General features: G+C 38.3%; 1 protein-coding gene across 1 annotated transcript in view; it reads right to left on the bottom strand.

Annotated features, from left to right (window-relative positions):
• Window positions 1-20,911, bottom strand: part of CFAP47 (cilia and flagella associated protein 47) — a 529,980-nt gene that overhangs the window by 477,294 nt on the left and 31,775 nt on the right. Inside the window, exons 7-10 of the mRNA XM_045089444.1 lie at window positions 20,465-20,625; window positions 18,692-18,819; window positions 14,446-14,681; window positions 495-681 (exon numbers count right to left, since the gene is read on the bottom strand). Coding sequence (XP_044945379.1) covers window positions 495-681; window positions 14,446-14,681; window positions 18,692-18,819; window positions 20,465-20,625 — 712 coding nt within the window. The remainder of the gene's footprint in view (window positions 1-494; window positions 682-14,445; window positions 14,682-18,691; window positions 18,820-20,464; window positions 20,626-20,911) is intronic.

The raw sequence follows: 20,911 nt of genomic DNA, 5'->3' as shown, positions 1-20,911 counted from the left end.
CCTATGTGACATAAGATTTTATAGATCAGAGAGAGCTGAATATCAGCAATTTCATATGGCTCAATGTATAAAAGATAACTGAGTATTACAGCCACAAGATAATCCATGGAATGGTCAAAAGTAGTTTATATTATAGACTCAAGCAAAAATATAGAAGAATAAAATATAAAAACCAATAAATATTTAATACATTTTATAGATCACTAAACCAATGCTATGCAAACTGTAATCCCCAAAATGGCAGCATCAACTACTGTCAGGGTCATGTTAGAAATGCTAATCTTTGGGTTCTACCAAAGTCTTATATAATAATCAATTCTGGGATATAGACCAATGAAACCTATTTTAACCAGCCTTCTATGTGATTTTGATGCATTCATAAGGTAAGAACCACAAGATAAGACTACATTTGACATATATAACTAAGCAATCAGTGTGTTAAAATAATCCTATATAAACTTTATTTAAGAAAAAGTGTGTCCACATTAGCTTACCAGGATTCATTCTCATCACAACTTTCTTGGTGGAAGGTTTGCAGACGCTCTTGAAATCTAAATATATTTGATGAAAAGGTTTCAGTGATGACTGCAAATTTTCATCTGCCACTGAGCCAATAATCTCTATCAGTTGCTTCACTTTAAAGACTCCTACTTGATGTGGAATGAATGAACATGTCACATTCTAAAAAAAGAAAAAGTAACAAGTTGCTATAGGCTGAATGTTTGTAAATCCCACAAACTCGTATGTTTAAACTTAATGCCCATGTGATGGAATTAGGATAAGTAGGGCCTTTGGGATGCGATTAGGTCATAGGATTAGTGCTCTTATAAAAGAGGCCCCACAAAGCACCCTAGACTCTTCTACCATATAATAAAACAATTAGAAGGCTACAACCAGGAGGAGGGCCCTTACCTGACCAAGTTGGCACCTTGATCTAAGACTTCGAGCCTACAGTACTGTGTGAAATAAATTTCTGTTGTTTAAACCATGCAGTCTATGGTATTTTGTTTCAGCAGTCCAAATGGATTACAAAAATAATATTAAACTGTTGGGAAGTTGGGAAAAAATTAAAAGCAACAAAAAAACTGTTTATAGGGGCACCTGGGTTAAACCTCTGCCTTTGGCTCAGGTCCTGATCTCAGGGTCTTAGGATCAAGCCCTGCATTGGGCTCTCTGCTCAACAGGGAGCCTGCTTACCCCTCTCTCTTTGCCTACCTCTCTGCCTACTTGTGATCTCTCTCTGTCAAATAAATAAAATCTTTAAAAAAAATAAGAAGAACTTTATAAAATTTTTAAGGAGAGCTAGTCCATCACCATAATATAAAAGAAGCTTAGAAATACCTTATATGGCATTGACAGACCTTTAAGATATATATTATTGGAAAAGTATTCAAGAAAAAATTAAGAACAGTGGTATTGAAGTACCTCCAGAATAGCAAATCAAGGATTTCCAAATATCTACTCCCCCAAAGGAGAAAAAAACCACTGGAATAATTGTCAAAATCAACTTTATACATATTCTAAAATTACCCAAAGCTTATAAAAATCCAAGGAATATTTAAGAAAAAAAAATAGCTGATCAGCCATAAGAAAGGATGAATATCCACCATTTACACTGATATGGATGGAACTGGAGGGGATTATGCTAAGTGAAATAAGTAAAGCAGAGAGAGACAATAATCATATGTTTCACTCATATGTAGAATATAAGGAATAGCGCTGAAGATCATAGGGGAGGGGTGCCTGGGTGGCTCAGTGGGTTAAGCCTCTGCCTTCAGCTCAGGTCCTGATCCCAGGATCCTGGGATCCAGCCCCAAATTGGGCTCTCTGCTTATCAGGGAGCCTGCTTCTCTCTCTCTCTCTCTCTCTGCCTGCCTCTCTGCCTACTTGTTATCTCTGTCAAATAAATAAATAAAATCTTTTAAAAAAAATCGTAGGGGAAGGGAGAGAAAACTGAATGAGAAGAAATCAGAGAGGGAGACAAACCATGAAACTCTTGACTCCAGGAAACACACTGAGGGTTGTGGAAAAGGAGCTAGGTTGGGGGCGGGGGGATGGGATAACTAGGTGATGTGCATTAAGGATGGCATGTGATGTCAGGAGCATTGGGTGTTATATGCAACTAATGAATCATTAAACACTACATCAAAAACTATTGATGTACTATATATTGGCCAACTAAATTTAAATAAAATTTTAAAAATAGCTGAATCTCTGAAGGATAACAGGTTTTGTGTCATTTTTATAAAGTGCCATCCCATCCTCCTATTCTAGTTTTGAGCTCTTTTTGAAAACGACAGCCTTGTAACTATGGCAGCTGTAAAAGCTATTAGCCTAGCAGCCAGGGAGGGAAAAGACTGGGTTTGGAGCTCTCCAAAAATCCTATCCCCAGAGAAATGTCCCTATTTATCCTGTCTAGAAGCTAGCTACAAAGCCTACTATAAGGGTATTATTTTTAACTGACCTGGTTCAGGGCTCATTCTTTGTAAACTCTCTTCCCTGTTTTGTACCCCCTTCTCCTCCCCCATCAAAAAATCAGCAGCAATTGCTAAACATCACAGCAACTTGAAGTAGCATTACCATTTAAGGCCAATAAGAGGCAAAACAAAACAAAACAAAAAAGAAAAAAGGAAAATTAAAACAGAAATATTCAGAGGGTATTTGAAAAGCTCTCACATACTCCTGGGAATCTACCTCATCACACACATATGTATGACAGTTTATATGCCCAGGAAAGACTAGAGAAAGCTCTAATTTCTGAAATCTGGCTGACTTTGAGACTCTGTACAAGCTGAAATTAAAGGCCAAAAAAAGCTATAAATTACCTGACAGAACAATAAAGATATGCCTAAGCCAAGTACACTTACACAAAGGCTCTTGGCAAAGGCTGAGCCTTACTGATTCAAGAAATTTAAGAGAAGCTCTACCCAATCATTAGCTGACCCCTAAATTAACTGAGTAGACCATTGACTGGCTGCACACAACAAAGAAAACGACGTTTACAGACTTGGTCTAAAAGGTCACTAAAGAAAAAGAACAACAGGGGTGCCTAGGTGGCTTAGTGGGTTAAGCCTCTGCCTTCAGCTCAAGTCATGATCTCAGGGTCCTGGGATGGAGCCACACATCGGGCTCTCTGCTTAGCGGGGAATCTGCTTCCCCACTCTGCCTGTCTCTCTGCCTACTTGTGATCTCGCTCTCTGTCAAATACATAAATAAAATCTTTTGAAAAATAGCAATGAAGCTAATCTTGGGAGCCATCTGATTTCAGAGTTGCCAAATTATACCATTTAAAATGCCCAGTTTCCAACAAAGAATTATGGGATGTGAAAAGAAAGAGGAAAGTATGGCCACTACACACAGAAAAATGCAATAAATAGAAACTGTGCCTGACAGGGCGCCTGGGTGGCTCAATCAGTTAATCATATGCCTTTAGCTCAGGTCATGATCCCAGAGTCCTGGGATGGAGACCTGTTGGGCTCTCTGTTCAGTGGGGAGCCTGCTTCTCCCTCTCCCTCCACTGCTCCCCCTGCCTGGGCTCTCTTGCTCCCTCTCTCTCTGTCAGATAAATAAATGAAATCTAAAAAAAAAAAAAAAAAAAAAAAGAAGAAGAAGAAAAGAAAAGAAACTGTGCCTAAAGAAACCCAAATGTTGAATTTATTAGACAAACATAAGTTGACTAATATAAATATGCTCTAATGACTAACAGAAAATACGTTCAAAGCATTAAAAGAAGACACCAAAAGCAAAGGAAACAAAAGTAAAAAATAAACAAATAAAGTGGGACTTCATCAAATTAAAAAGCTTCTGTACAGCAAAGGAAACCATCAACAAAATGAAAAGGTAACCGATGAGATGGGAAAAAACAGGACTCATTAATCATCATACTCAACATCACTAATTATCTGGGAAATGCAAATCAAAACCACAATGAAGTATCACAGCACACCTGTCAAAACGGCTATTATCAAAAAGACAAGAAATATAAAGTGTTTAGCAATAAGAACAAAACCTTCCCATTTTTGACAACATGGATATACTTTGAAGGCATTATGCTAAGTTAAATAAGTCAAACAGAAAGACAAATAGCATATGAACTCACTCATATGTGGAATCTAAAAAAAAAAAAAAGCTCATATATACACAGTATAGACTGGTGGTAGCAAGGAGAAGGGGAGGCAGATGGGTGAAATGGATGAAGGGGGTCAAAAGGTACAAATTTCCAGTTACAAAATAAATAAGTCATGAGGACACAATGTACAGCATAGTGACTATAGTTAATAATACTAATATCAAATATCACATATTTGAAAGTTGCTACAAGAGTAAATCTTTTTTTTAAAGATTTTATTTATTTATTTGACAGAGAGAGATCACAAGTAGGCAGAGAGACAGCAGAGAGAGAGGGGGAAGCGAAGGCAGAGGCTTAACTCTGAACCACCCAGGCGCCCCTACAAGAGTAAATCTTAAGAGTTCTTATCACGAGAAAAAACTATAACTATGTATAGTGATAGATATTAAACAGACTTATTATGATCATTTCCAATATTTACAAATACCATTATACTAATGCTATCTATTAATTATATCTCCATAGGAAAAGAATTAGAAAAGGTATGAAAATATTTCATAGGGGTGCCTGGGTGGCTCAGAGTTAATCCTCTGCCTTCAGCTCAGGTCATTAGGCTCTCTGCTCGGTGGGGAGCCTACTTCCCCCTCTCTCTCTGCCTGCCCCTCTGCCTACTTGTGAACACTCTCAGTGTGTTACATAAAAATATAAAAATAAAAAAAGAAAGAAAGAAAGAAAACATCTCACAAAATAGAGACTATCAATAAAGTATAGAAATTGTTAAAAAAAAAAGAGAAGGAAATATGGAAAACTCACAAATGTGTATAAATTAAACAATATACTTCTAAGTAACCAATGGGTCAAAGAAACCTCACGGAAAATTAGAGAATACCCTGAGATGAAGGAAAACTATAACACAACATACCAAAACTAATGAAATACAGCAAAAGCTGTGATTAAAGTAAATTTAGGGGCACCTGGGTGGCTCAGTTGAATAAGCAGTTGCCTTCAGCTCAGGTCATGATCCCAGAATCCTGGAATCAAGCCCCACATCATGCTCCTTATTCAGCTGGGAGCCTGCTTCTCCCTTTCCCTCTGCCCACCACTCCCCTGACTATGCATTCTCTCTTGCTCTCAATCTCTCTGTCAAATAAACAAAAATAATTTTTTTTTAAAGAAAGTTAAAAATAGAACTACCCTCCCTGTGATCCAGTAATGGCACTACTGGATATTTACCCAGAAAATACAAAAACACCAATTCAAAAGGATATATACACTTCTATGTTTATTGCAGCATTATTCATTATAGCCAAATTATGGAAGCAGTCCAAGTGTCCATCAATATGTGAATGGATAAACACACACACACACACCATGTATATATACATGCCATACACACACACACTGGAATATTACTGAGACATTAAAAAGAATGAAATCTTACCATTTGCAACAACATGAATGGAGCTAGAGAGTATAATGCTCAGCAAAATAAGTCAGTCAGAGAGTATAATGCTCAGCAAAATACGTCAGTTAGAGAAAGACAAATATCACAAGATTTTACTTATGGAATTTAAGAAACAAGTGAGCAAAGGGAAAAAGAGAGAGACAAATGAAGAAACAGACATTTAACTATAGAGAACAAACCGATGGTAACCAGAGGGGAGGAGGGCAGCGGGGTGAGTGAAACAGGTGATGGGAAGTAAGGAGTGCACTTATCATGATGAGCACTGAGTAGTGTATAGAAATGCTGAATCAATGCATTATATCTGAAACTAATATAACACTGTACACTAACTATACTGGAATCAAAATTAAAGAATGTAATAAAGAAAAAAACTATTTAAATAAAATGCATGTGAACAAAGTAGTTGATTTCCATAAACAGAAAACCAAAAATTGACATACATACACAAAACAAAGTATGAGGTAATAGGATGAACAGGTATATGACCACAAATTAGATAACCTAGATGATATGGACATATTCTTAGACAGTTGCAAACTTCTAAAATTTTTCTAGAAGACATAAAAAATCTGAATAGCCCTGGGTTAATAAGAGATTGATTAGAAATCAAAACCTTCTGATAATGAAAAGCCCAGAACATGATGGCTTTGATGGTGAATCTTATCAAACCTTTTTTTTAATCAAACATTTAAAGAAGAATTAGCACCAGCCCTTCATAAACTATTCCAAAAACTGAAAAAAACACTTTCCAACTTACTATATAACAGCAGCTTTACTCGGTCAAATCCAAAGATGTTTAAGAAAAGAAAACTATGGGCCAATGTTCCTAATGAATATATATGCAAAATTCCTCAACTAAATATTATCAAACTGAACCCAGAAATATGTACAAAGGATTTTCACTCTGTACATCAGGGAATTATCCCAGGTTTAACATCAGAATATCACTCAAGGGGCGCCTGGGTGGCTCAGTGGGTTAGAGCCTCTGCCTTTGGCTCAGGTCATGATCCCGGGGTCTTGGGACCGAGCCCCACAACAGGCTCTCTGCTCGGCGGGGAGCCTGCTTTCTCCTCTCTCTCTGCCTGCCTCTCTGCTTGCTTGTGATCTCTGTCAAATAAATAAATAAAATATTAAAAAAAAAGAATATCACTCAAGGTAATACCCCATCTCAATAAAGGGCAAAAAACATATTACCACTGTAATAGACACAGAAAAAGTACATGAGAAAATACATTTTCACAGTAAAAACACCTAAAACACTTGAAGTAGAAGAGAACTTCCCCATGTTTATAAATGCAATCTATGAAACACCTACAACTAACATCATACTTAATGATGAAACTTAAATTAGGAAGAAGAAAAACATACTCTCATCACATCTATTTAATACCATAGTAGAGGTTCTAGGCAAGGCAATGATGAAATGCATCATTTGGTTGCAATGCATCCAAATTGGAAAGGAAGGTATAAAATGGTCTCTATTCATAGATAACATTAATCTTTTTTTTTTAAGATTTTATTTATTTATTTGACAGTGAGATATCACAAGCAGATGGAGAGGCAGGGAGAGAGAGAGAGAGAGAGAGAGAGAGAGAGAGAAGCAGGTTCCCTGCTGAGCAGAGAGCCCAATGCGGGACTCGATCCCAGGACCCTGAGATCATGACCTGAGCCGAAGGCAGCTGCTTAACCCACTGAGCCACCAGGCGCCCCACAGATAACATTAATCTTATATCCCAAAGAACCCACTGAAAATCATCAGAATAAATGATTTTAAGATTACAGGATACAAGGTCAATATATAAAAAAATGCATTTCTATATACTAGCAGCAAATGATACAAAAATTAATTTAAGAATACAATCTCATTTACACAACAACAAAAAGAATAGACTATTAGGAATATATTTTTAGAAGAATGGCAAGACATGTATACTGCAAACTACTAATCATCACAGAAAGAAATTGGTTTGTTTTTTTTTTTTAGATTTTATTTATTTATTTGACAGACAGAGATCACAAGTTGGCAGAGAGGTAGGCAGAGAGTGAGAGGGAAGCAAGCTCCTGCGGAGCAGAGAGCCTGATACAGGGTTTGATTCCAGGACCCTGAGATCATGACCTGAGCCGAAGGCAGAGGCTTTAACCCACTGAGCTGCCTAGGCACCACACTACTGAAAGAAATTTTAAAAGACAAAAATAAATGGGAAGCTATCCAATTTTCATAAATTGCAAGATTTAATATTAAGATAGAAACACTCTCAAACAGATTTATAGTTTCAACACAATTCCTATCAAAATCCCAGCTGCTGGGGTGTTTTGTTGTTTTTGTTTTTATATAACTTAGTAAGCTAATTCTAAAACTCATACGGATTTTCAAGGGTCTCAAATTGGTCAAAAATTTCCTTAAAAAGATCAAATCTGAAGGACTGACATTTCCCAATTTCAAAAATTACTACAACACTAATCAGTACACTGTGATACTGGCACAAGGATAAACACAGATAAATAAAAAAGAATTGAGTACATAAAATCTTACATTTATAATCAAGTATTTTGGGGGCGCCTGGGTGGCTCAGTGGATTAAGCCACTGCCTTCGGCTCAGGTCATGATCTCGGGGTCCTGGGATCGAGTCCCACATTGGGCTCTCTGCTCAGCAGGGAGCCTGCTTCCCTCTCTCTCTCTCTGCCTGCCTCTCCATCTACTTGTGATTTCTCTCTGTCAAATAAATAAATAAAATCTTTAAAAAATATATATAATCAAGTATTTTGTCAATAAGTATGCCTAGATTCCAAGATAATTGGACATCTATATGTAAAAGAACGAATCTGGACGTCTAAATAACATGATAAATCTCAAAATGGATAATATATTTTAAATGTATAAGCTAAATTTCCTAGAGGAAAACAGGAACAAATCTTAATGACCTTGGATATTGTATAACTACTAAGACATGATACTAAAAGTATAAGTGACAAAAGGGGAGAAAAAGATACATTGGACTTAATCAAAAGTTTAAAACTTTTTCATTTCAAAGGACAGAAAAAGAAAATGAGAAAACAACCCACAGAAGGGGAGAAAATATTTGTAAGTCACATATCTGATAAAGGACTTGTATCTAGAATACATAAAGAACTTTTGCAATTCAACAACAAAAGGATAAATATCCCAATTAAAAATGGGTAAAGAATATTGTATTAGTTTCCTATTTTTACAATAACAAATTACGAACAACTCTGTGGGCTACAACAGCTCAGTTTCTTCTACTTCCGTAAGTCAGAAGTCCGACTCCAATCTCAATGAACCAAAACCAAGATTTCAGCAGCACGACGTTCATTTCTGGTGTTTAGTGGAGAATCTATTTCCTTTTTTTTTTCCTTTTGAGAATCTATTTACTTATCTTTTCCTACTTTCCAGAGGCCATCGTGGTCCTTTGGCTCATTACCCTCCCCTTCCATTATCAAAGCCAGTAACAGACATGCAAATATTTTTCACATCATATCACTCTGACACTGACAATTTTTCTGCCTCCTAATTTTATGTTTAAGTACCCCTGTGATTATATTGGGCCCACAAAGATAATCCAGGTTAATCTCACCATTTTAAGGTCAAATGATTATCAACATTACTTCCAGTTAAAACCTAAATTCTCCATTGCCATGAAACATCACATATTCACAAATTCCAGAGATTAGGATAAGGATAAGGACACTTTTAGGTGGTCATTATTCTGCCTACAGTACACATGAATAAACACTTCTCTAACCAACATATACCAATGTACAGTAAGCATATGGAAGGGCATTCAACATCAATATTCACTGGGGAAATGTAAATGAAAACTGCATGGAGAAGCCACTTTGTACCCACTGGGATAGGTATAATCAAAAAGAAGAAAATTAATAAATATGGGCAAAGGTGTGGAGGTATTAGAACATTAAAACACATATTCATACCCCTGGGGATAAAAATATATGTTTATAAAAAATAAAAAATTTAAAAAAAAACACATATTCATTGCTGGTAAGACTTATGAAATAGTGCAATATCTTTGGACAACAGTATGATAGTTTCTCAAAAGGTTAAACAGAGTTATCACATGATTCAACAATTCTACTCTTTGGTGTATACCGAAGAGTACTGAAAACATGTCCATATGAATTTCTAGATTTTTTTTCTGTTTCTTAAAGAGCACCACTGGGATTTTGATAAGGATTGTAATAAACCAGTAGATCACTTTGGGTAGTACAGACATTTAAAAATATTAATTCTCCCTAACCATGAACACAGGATGGTTTTCTCTTTATTTGTGCCTTCTTTAATTCCCTTCATCAATGTTTCACAATTTTCAGTGTTTAAGTCTTTTGCCTCTTTGGCTAAGTTTATTCCTAAGTATTTTACTCTTTTTGTTCCTAATTTAAACACAAAAGACCCATGCAATTTTGAGCAAAAAGAACAAAGCTGGAGGCATCCCATTTCCCAATTTCAAACTATAATACAAAACTACAGTTACCAAAACAGGGAGGTATCGGCATAAAAAAGATATATAAACATATGAACAGAATAGAGAGCCCACAAATAAATCTGTGCCTTTATAATCAACTAGACTGCAGTAAGAACGCCAAGAAACACACAGTAGAAAAAAGACAGCCTCTTTAATAAATTGTGCTGGAGAAATTGGATATCCACATGCAGAAGAATAACAGAATTTTATTCAGCCTTAAGAAAGAAGGAATTCTTGACATCTGTGACAACATGATGTACTTAGAGAATGTTATATTAAGTGAAATAAGTCAGACACAGAAAGAGAAATATTGCATTATCTTACCTACATGCAGAATCTAAAACAGTTAAATAAACAGAAGAGTAGAAGGTGGTTGCTAAGGGTGGGAACGAACAGGAAATAGGAAGATGTTAGTCAAAGGGCACAAAGTTTCAGTTCTCCAAAATGAGTAACTTCTGGAAATGGTGACCATAGTTAACAATACTGTATCGTACACTTGAAATTTGCTAAGATGGTAGATCTTAAGTGTCCTCACCATTAAAAGGACATTGTAACAATGTGATAACAATATAACTATAGCAGCATTATTCATAGGAGCCAAAAGATGGAAACAACTCAAATGCCCATCAACCCATGAATGGATAAACAAAAGGTAGGCTATCCATACAATGAAATACAATCTGGCCATGAAAAGCAATGAGGTAGTGACACATTCTTCCAACACTGACACAACTTGGAAATATAATGCTGAATCAAAGAAACCAATCACAGAGTCCTCATATTTTATGATTATATTTATATGCAATGTCAAGGACAGGGAAATTTAGACATAGAAAAGAGATTAGTGGCTGCCACAGGCTGAGGAATAAGAAGAGGGAGTGACTGCTCATGGACGCAGAGCTTCTGCCTGGGGTGATGAGAATGTTGTAGAATAAGTGCTAATGGTTCCACAATTCTGTGAATATACTAAATAGTACTGAATTATACTCTTGGAAGGTGTGAATTTTATCATATGAGAATTCTAGCTCAGTAAGCTAGTACTAAAAAGAACAATCTCATCTCACTTCCAAGTAATATGTCACTTCTAACAAACGATTTGACCAGCCTGTGTAAGCCACAGGTCTCCAGCAAACCCCACACACTTCCCACATTTACTTTTTATTAATCTGAAAGTTATTAGTGCTTGAGAAACTCAGAAACACAGAGGGTTAAAAATGACACTTGGAACTTAGCTATCAGACACATTTTGAAAGAGGTCCATGTCACTGGAGAAAACAAACTGAGTTGGTAGATTTAAGAGGACTGAACTAAAGAAAGTCTAGGAAGCAGTTAAAAAGCACACGTTTTCCATAATGTAGTTAACATCAGTTGTTATTCTATAAAGACTGATTAAATCTATCCAAATTTGGGGGGACGGAAGTGAGTCATTCTAATGAAGCAGGAAGAGTTATAAATATGAGCTGTATGCATTTAAACATGTGTACAATAGTTCCTGATTGCAACTGGGAGAAGGCTTCCATCAATAACTTTATGAGCCATATCACAATGCCGTGAAGAAAAGATGGTAACATAAGAACCTGAGGTGAAACTGAAAGCATTCACGCTTGCTACTGTTTAGAGCAAGGCTCCTAACTTTTTCTGTAAATGGCCAGACATTAAATATTTTGGGCTTTATGGGCCATATAACTGTAAAAATTAATAAAGGGAAACCTCACTAAAATGGAAAGGGGAGGCCAGAAGGAGGAGCTCTCACGCCCTGCCAGTAGACTTCAATTACAAGAAGAAATGTGGTTTGGAAAGAATCATCTGATACAGGTCCCAACCAGAAAATATGTACACTGCATCTCCTGTAAGAAATCAACCACCCCAGCACCCAGTCAACAACAAACAGGCATCACCGTGAACTCCTGCTCTTCTTCAGTGGGTTTTCCTTCAAAATAACCACTCCCAACTTCTTTCTCCTTCTCCGGAAATAACGTTCCTCACTTTGGTTGCTGGACAAGCCTATGATTTTTGCCATAGCTTGTTCGTCCCGAATTACAGTTCTCTGCTATTCTCAAGTAAATCCAGTTTTTCTGGTAAAATAACTATCTTTTTTTTTTTTAAGATTTTTATTGTTTATTTGACAGAGAGAAACACAGCAACAGAAGGAACACAAGCAGGGGGAGTAGGAGAGGGAAAAGCAGGCTTCCTGCTGGGCAGAGAGCCCAACATGGGGCTTGATCCCAGGGCCCTGGGATCATGACCTGAGCCAAAGGCATATATTTAATGAATGAGCCACCCAGGCGTCTCATAAAATAACTCTTCTTTTTTTTTTTTCTTAAAGAATGTATTTATTTATTTGAGAGAGAGAGCATGAGAGGGGGAAGGGTCAGAGGAAGAAGCTGAGTGGGGAGCCCCAGGTGGGACTCCATCCTCGGATTCCAGGATCATGACCTGAGCCAAAGGCAGACACTTAACTGACTGAGCCACTCAGGTGTCCCTTTAACTATCTTATTTTTAATCAACTCAGCTCTCTCACAACTATTCAACTTTGCCTTTGTAGCATAAACACAGCCATAGACAACAGACAATAAGAGAAGCTACATTCCAACAGTAGTTTACTTTAAAAAAAACAGGCAGCGGGCCAGATTTAGCCTGTGCAGCGTAGTCAGCCAACCCTGTTTTAGAGGACAAGGACAAGAGTTATGTGAGTAGTAAGAAAGACAGAAGATGGCCTGGGACTCACAGGCATTCCTCAGACTTCAACTTGCCTTCTGCACACCAGCAGTTGGAGGCCTAGGCCAGTTAAGAACAACTAGTTTCAAATTTGAAAATTCTGCTCAACCTTCAAGGTCTGGCTCACGTTACTATCATAGGCAGACCTAGCTACCTGGCTGGAAGTAAAAACAGTCCTCTGGGTTTCACTATCACCTTCTTAGAGATCTCTTTCAACACATTTTGCATTCTTCTTAAACCATAGCTGTTGGTACGTATGTTCTACATTTCCTTAGTACATAAAAAAAAATTCTTACTGGGCGGAGCATTGGAGGAAAAGAGGCATCGCTGTCTGCACAGGCAGACCAGGAACCAGTTGCCCTAGGCCAAGGTAGAGGGTGACGCAGGTTGTATCCAGCATGGCTGCCGCCACTACCAAGCAGCCTCCGCAGTCTACACGCTGCCAGCCGGGCTCCAGGAGGCAGCGGAAGTGAGTCTACAGCAGGCGCAGGCGCAGGCGCAGCCGCAGCAAGGAGCTGCGCGGTGCCACCTGCGTCCCAGTCCCGCCCTTCTCAGCTACCAGCACCACCCACGCGGAACCGCCCCCTCCTCCTCCCGTCCCGCGCAGTGACTGAGCAAGGTGGGGCTTCTGTGGCAGGATATGTCACTGATGTACCAGTGGAGTCACTCCAGGACCACAAGCACCCGTGCTGAGACCCGAGCCTGTGCCAGGACCCATTGTCCTCCTTACACTCAGACACCTGCTAACCCTATCTGCTGGTCTGATGACGACAAAACTCCTGCTGCGAGCGTACCCTACACCCGCCACAGCTCACTGTGCCCGGGACACATATTGCCCGCGACCATGGCTGCAGGATGCCCTTCCATCAGCCACTAAGAGTTGGGGGGTAAAGGGCATGCCCTTAGGCAAAAGGCTGAGAAACTCACCCCTCAGCAAGTAGTTAAGACTATGGTGGCAGTTTTCCCCCATACCACCTCACCTCACAGGAGGGTCAGGCCTGGACCCCTCAGAGGCCAAACTGCCAACCCCCTCCCTTCTGTCATGGGTTAACTGTAGCATGGGGCACTACAGACACTACAGTAACATGGGGCACTGGACTTCCGCTTGTCCCACATGTGTATATCTCAGCTTGGCCAATCTTCAGTCTAGGTGTGAGTCCCAAAGCATCTTGCACTTCCTTCAGCATCTCTGAGGCTGGGGCAAGTGCCTGGTTCCCACCTCCTTTTCACTTTTTGCAGTTATGGGCAACTACTGGCTCAGGGGCATTCCTCCTCTGGTTGCTGGGTGCCACTGTCCTAGACAAAGCCTTTAGGACCTATTCCTGCACCCACTCAAGACAGGGAGGGCTAAGGCTCCATGTTAGATAGTTAAATTTAGAGTCCTGCCTCCTGGAGCAATAATAAATAAATACTCTCTGAGCCCCCCACCCCCAAAAATCCTTGGCAGCAATAACTAAGTTTTGTCCTTCTTTACATTCCCTTCAGTGTCAAATGCTTTTCCTGGCACATGAAAGGCACTTAACAAATAATTACAGATACTGTGTAAGTGCCAACACTGAAGCATTCACAAGGCCACAGAAGAGATAAAATTTATAATACCGGTGGAATAAAATGAAGTTTTTAATCCTCTGCATGTCATTTTAGCAAATTTTAAAATATTTGAAGCATGTGAAAGCATCAAATAATTATCTTACCTGGATGCATCCTTCATCAATCTTGCCCCTTTCAGGATCAATTTTAAAATGTGCAGTTTTTTGAAAGCGGTACATCACAGGAAGTGAGTTGGATCGATTTTGCATAATACACAGAAGCTCTGAATGTTCACCCATGAAACATGGTGCAAAATTAAGGACCTTTCCTGGATCAAACTGTAGTAAGATGGGAAGTCCTGTGCCTGTCAGTGCTAATTCCACTTTCTGAAATCGATCACCTGTAAAAGCAATAATAGCTCTTTAACATAAAAGTGTTGGGAATCCAGCGTATTATTTGCTCAGTCCAAATAGTGTCATCTGAAAGAACTGATGAGACATGGGTAGCTCATTCAATCTTCATTCAACAAAATTATTAAGTGCCTTCTCTATGCCACATACTCTTCTAGGCTGTGGGGATACAGCAGTGAATAAAATAGACACTGTTCCTGCTCTCATGGACTTTATATTCTAGGGAGGTGATGCTGACAATAAAATAAGGAAATATATAGCATTTCAGACAGGATAAGTGCTATGGGGAAAAGTAATGTTGGGTGAAGGGGAGCACAATTTGTCACCCGAACATATGCCTCTTTGGCATAAGGATTTTTTTTTTTTTAAGATTTTATTTATTTATTTGTTAGAGAGAGAGAGAGCACAAACAGAGGGGAGTGGCAGGCAGAGGGAGAAGGATGCGGGGACTCAATCCTAGGACCCTGGGATCATGACCTGAGCTGAAGGTGGACACTTAATGGACTGAGCCACCCAGGCATCCCTGGTGAAAGGGTCCGTGGACAAAAGGACCAGACCGATACAAAGCGAAAGTTAAGCAGGGCTTTATTTCGCGCCAGCACCAAAAACCAGAACCAAACGTTCGGGGTCACCTTTCACAAAGGAAAGTGATGACTTTCTATTCTCATAGGCCAGTTTTTATAGAGTAAAAGCCACATAGTTGAGTCTGGCCAATGAGAATGTAACGCACAGAAAACATCACATAATTACGCTAGGTTTCGTAAGAGCAGCCAATTAGATTACACTTTACCCCATGATAGTCATTAAACTCAGCCTATGACCTTGGCTAGAATCGGCGCCTTTGTCTGGTGCCTGATAGGCAAGGCTCATGCTCCTTGGCGGGTAATACGTGCACTCTCCCTTGATTGGACATTTCCACGTGGCCAGACACGTCCTTGGCAGGTAGGGAGGTAATATGTGCGCTTTCCCTTGATTGGACGTTTCCATCTGGCCAGACACGTCCTTGTATCTGGACTCCGTTATCTCTGGTCAGCCTGACATGTCCTGGTATCTGTGCTCTGTTATTGGGGCTATTTGGCTGTATTTCACCAGCTGGTGGTATTTCACTGGTTCTGTTTCTAAGTGCTTTCTTCTTGGGGGAAGGGGCAGGTTCAATCTAAGTTCACTACCTATATATCGGGGATGGTTATTCTATGGGCATGAAGCCAATACTGACAAAGTAGGCCCTTACACCTGGCATAAGAATCATTTTAAGCAGACTATTGTTATGTAACAGCAGATACAGGAAAAGCTCTGGAAAACTACCAGGAGGAAACTCTCATCAAAGAAGGCAGATACTTAAGTCTTCATCACAACCATACCCTCCCCTACTATGAACTGAAAACCTACCATAACTTGCTGCCACACCCCAGTATCTTTTGTCTGTAGCTGGAGATGGTATTTAAAGTGAAGTTTCCAGCCACTTGGGGAGTTACTCAGTTTTCCTGGGTCTCTCCCATGTATAGAGGAGGTATACATGTTATTAAACTTGTTTGCTTTGTTTTCCCTCTTAATCTGTCTTTTCTTTTCTTTTCTTTCTTTTTTTTTTTTTTTAATTTTTTTCATACGTGAGAGAGAGCGAGAAAGAAAGCAGGGAGAGGAAGAAGCAGGCTTTCCATTGAGCAGCGAGTCTGACGTGGGGCTGGATCCTAGGACTCTGGAATCATGACCTGAGCCGAAGGCAGACACTTAACCGACTGAGACACCCAGGTGCCCCCACTTCTTAAGTTGTCTTTTAAGGGAGGTCTCAACCAAGAACCTAGAGAGGTAGAGGGAAAATTATTTTTCCTCTCCTACAAGGGTAAGACAGTACACAATATCTTGGAACTGTTCTTTCATGTAGGAAAGTCCAAAAAGATTTCTCTTGATTGGGAAAATTTTGAGCAAAAATATGAAGAAACTCAGGGGGCGCCTGGGTGGCTCAGTGGATTAAGCCTCTGCCTCTGGCCTGGGTCATGATCTCAGGGTCCTGGGATCATGCTCTCTGCTCAGCTGGAAGCCTGCTTCCCCCTCTCTGTGTGTCTCTCTGCCTACTTGTAATCTCTCTCTCTCTCTCTCTCTGTCAAATAAATAAATAAAATCTTTAAATATATATATATATATATACACACACACACACACATATATATATATGGGAACTCGGGAAGAAAATCATGTGAAAATCCAGGAAAAGTGTATTCCAAACAGAAGAGCAAGAAGAGCAAATACAAAGATTCTAAGGTAATAATTTCCTTGGCACGTTCCAAAAACCCTAAGAAACCAAATATGGCTAAGTAAGAGTAGTAAAAGAAGGGTGAGAAAGGGTCAGATTTAACCTATAGTTTTAAGAGGAGATTCAACAAAATTTGCTGATGGACTGGATATAAAATGGGAAATTGAACACATGATAAATGGTGAAGCTAAGGTCTTGAGCCTGAGCAACAGAAGTGATAGAATTGCCATTTCTTGAGACAGGAAAGACAGGTTATGGGGAAAGCAGGAGGGTTTTTCTGGACATGTTAAGTTTGAAATGCCTAATAGGTATCCAAGTGCAAATGTATGCTAGGTCACTTAATATATTTACAAGTTTAGAGTGAAGATGAAAGAGGAAGTCTTGGAGGTTTGAGGTGAGGGAAGGTAAGGTGTGTGATACTGATCTCATACTGTGAGAAAGTGAAGGAAAGGAGGAATGCAGTAGAAATGTCAACCATCTTAAAGGACCCACTTGGGGTTAGTGATTACAGATTAAAAAGTGAAATAATAGATTAAAAAGTGAAAAAGTGAAATTTAAAAAAAAATGGTTTTGTGCTTTTACCCAGCACAATTAGCTTCCTAGTTGCATACCCAGGGTAGGCTAAGAGTTGAATTTAATCAGATTAGAGGTTTACCACTCAGTCACTATGGGATATGGGCCAAGAAACAAGTGTACATGGAAAAGGGTCATTAAAATAATGGACAGAGGAATATAAGCTGGGCAATAACATAAACGTGAAGTTTTGGAGACACTAGAGAGAAGGTAGGAACTATAAACTATAGTTTTGTGCATTTCTTCACTGAGGCTCTTGCTAGCCAACCCTGGACTTTAAATTACCTTTAAGGCAAACCTACCATCTCCTTCTCTGGCCATTCAAAAGCAAATTAACTTGCAAGACTCAAACAAATCTTCTGTCTAAGACTGGCACACAGAGCTCAAATCACAAACCGTAATACAAATAGTAGCAGAGCACTCATTTTCTGTCCTAGGGAAAGGGTGCAAGCCTGCTCAATGGTATCACTCATCCTGATACACAAATCTTTTTGACCCTTGACTTGCCATGTCCCATCTTTCCAAATCCAGTCCTCACCCGTCTCTATCTTTATTTTCTCTTTGATCTGTCTGGCTAAGCTGAACTCCATGTCTTGTTCCATTTTTCCTCACTATAACCCATCTAATACTATCTGAGAATATTAAAAAGCAGTGTGTCTTGACACGTGGCCTGCGAGGCATATTGTCCTTGTCAACACCCTGTAAGAGGATATTATACCCTTTTTACTAGGGCTCCAGTTCTAGGTCTTGTCCTTTGACTGTTATCATATGAAGATTCTAAGAGCTAAAGGTCTGATAGAGATGAAATAGGTTGGTTTGTTTCCATATTAATCTCTAAGAGAAAACATAGGCTTAAAAGGGAAAAGAAGACAGATTGGTTTTTTATTTTCTTTTTTCATTCTTTAATTCTAGATCATCATGTTTATCTACTGTCATTTAAAAATAATGAAGTCACCTAAATTCTAACTTGTAAAATTTTTATGTAAATGATCCTGTGGGTTGACTTCTTTCTTAACATGCCACAAAAGACATTTTTAAAGTCTCTTGAATGTTTGCATTTTTGTTCTATTCAGTAATTATACACATTTATTAAATTGCCTCTACAAATATGATCCCCAAACTTTTAAATAATTTAAATGGCTGTACATTTGATGCTCATGTTTATTTCATACTTACTTTTCATGGTTTTACTGTTATCATCCCTCAAAAATCCATCTTTACTTCCCACAGACTCAAATCTCAAAAAGAGAGCATAGTCCTGCCTATGTGAAGGATCATTATTCTTCTTACCATCAATCATTAGCCTGTAAAAAAAATTACAATCAATTATTTTGAAAGCAAAGATGATATACTCTATTACCTCTCAATAGGAATCAACCCAATCCTTAAATCTACGTGAACAGATGAAAGTTCAGGAATAAAAATATAATTGTGAACCATTTTCCAAAATTATTGCCTAGATAAAGAGACTTGCCAAAAGAAGGCCACAAAATGTAAAGATTCAGAAAAATGGGTTCATGACAACATTTGCAAGACAAAAGTAATTTAAAAATACTAAGTTGTCAAGGTCCAGCTCCACTGTTACTTTCTATGTAAAGATTTTCTTTCCAGGCCAAGTTCATTGCTAGTTAAGGGCTCTGTTCAATTCTCTCCAATAGTCCTTTTTACCTCTGGGTGTAACTGCAAACCTATGTTCCATACCTGTCACCTCCTGTAGACTAAGCACATATTGCTACCCCCATTCATTATATTCTTAGAGGAGAACAAGCAATTTGGAGAATAAGATTTGACAATAGCCAAATCTTGTCAAAGGAGAAAAGGAAAGGGAAGATGAGAAAAGGGAAGAAGGAACAACATCAGAGATGAGTTATCTCTAGACCTGTAGATTGATGGATTTTACTTGCTTGCCTACAGGTCAGCTTTTTTAGCAGTGGATACTCAGTTACACATTAAAAAAAAATTGATGTGAAATATTACACAGGAATGCAAGTAGCATGTTGAAAATATATTTAAGGCTTCCAATCATAATCATACCTATGAGTTTGTGCTAGACCATCAGAAAAAGCTTACATGCTACCATGAACAAGAATATTTAGAATTTCAGAAATCATGTGTTAAACAGAATCTTATACATTGACCAAAAAATTGCCTGTGGGATAATATGATTCATGAGGCAATTGAAGATTGTGCAAATAGAAGAATTACTTGATTTATTACAGTCCTTAAATTAAAATACAATTCGGTCTCCCCCAATCGGTATCATCATCAAGCAACCCAGTTGCCTCAGAGAAAAGTACATTGAGCACTGCCTCCTCCCAAAGGTAAACATACGGTTGTATAGTGGGATCGATTATCGCCATACACAGCCACCTCTCAAGTACAGCTGAAGTAGCTCCTATGTATTTAAAACAGCATTTCCAAACATATTTTCAAACTAAATAACCAAACCAAGTACAGAGAATTATGAAAAATAAACATTAGCAAAAGTCCTACAAGTCTGTATGAAGTTTAGCAAGCAAGGGCGGTGGATCCCAGCAGTTGCTAGAGACTTACTCTTCATGCTCCTTAGCAAGCAAGTGTCTTGCTGTGTCCAGAGACCCGCATCCTCTTTGGAGGGATCGACATATCCTGCATGCCACTAGCTATCCCCTATTTCTGCAGGGACAACAAGATCTTGTTGCACAGAATCATCTGGGCTCAAAATGCAAAACCATACAAGACTTCCACTTCTACAAGGTCTGAAGTGATTTGTAATCAAACATGAAATATGTAGAACAAAATTTTAAAATATGCAAAATAATATTAACCATGTTAGAAATATTGAAAGCCGTAATAAGAAAAATCTAATTGGTGCCTTCTGACCAGTCTTACTGTTAAAGTCAGTTTGATGAATGTATGATTGACATACTTACAATTAATAAAAAACACCATAATTGAATTTTTGCTTACTTTGGGCTGAAACAAAATGTAATTACAATCTTTTGATAAGGTAGTAACCTCCCTTCGTTAGGAACACAAGAAATAAAAGTGGTAACATCCATGTTCTTTATTTTGCTTAAGTAGGTGAGATTATTTAAAGCAACATCTGTTCTTTGTTGAATATTTGTACCCTGTAATAGAAAATCAGAAATAAAAAGAATATTAAGGTAGAACGCAAATAAAATAAAATATTTTAAGAGGAGATCATAACATAATTGTTGAAAGTTTAGTCTAGAAAATCAAGAATATGAATGTCTTTAAAGAAACATACATAATTTGACCAAGGCACATCATAAAATTAAAGGAACTGTTGAAAAATTGATGAGAACAGAAATCCTCACAAGTAGCTACTAATCTATAAGAAGCATTTGTCTGGTTTACTTCAGATACAGATCACTATTAGTGTAGTTTAATTTA

This window comes from Mustela putorius, unplaced genomic scaffold (genome assembly GCF_011764305.1).
Source record: "Mustela putorius furo isolate JIRA1106 unplaced genomic scaffold, ASM1176430v1.1 tig00003836_pilon_pilon_pilon, whole genome shotgun sequence".
Taxonomy (NCBI): Eukaryota; Metazoa; Chordata; class Mammalia; order Carnivora; family Mustelidae; genus Mustela; species Mustela putorius.
This window is presented reverse-complemented; position numbering and strand designations above follow the sequence as displayed.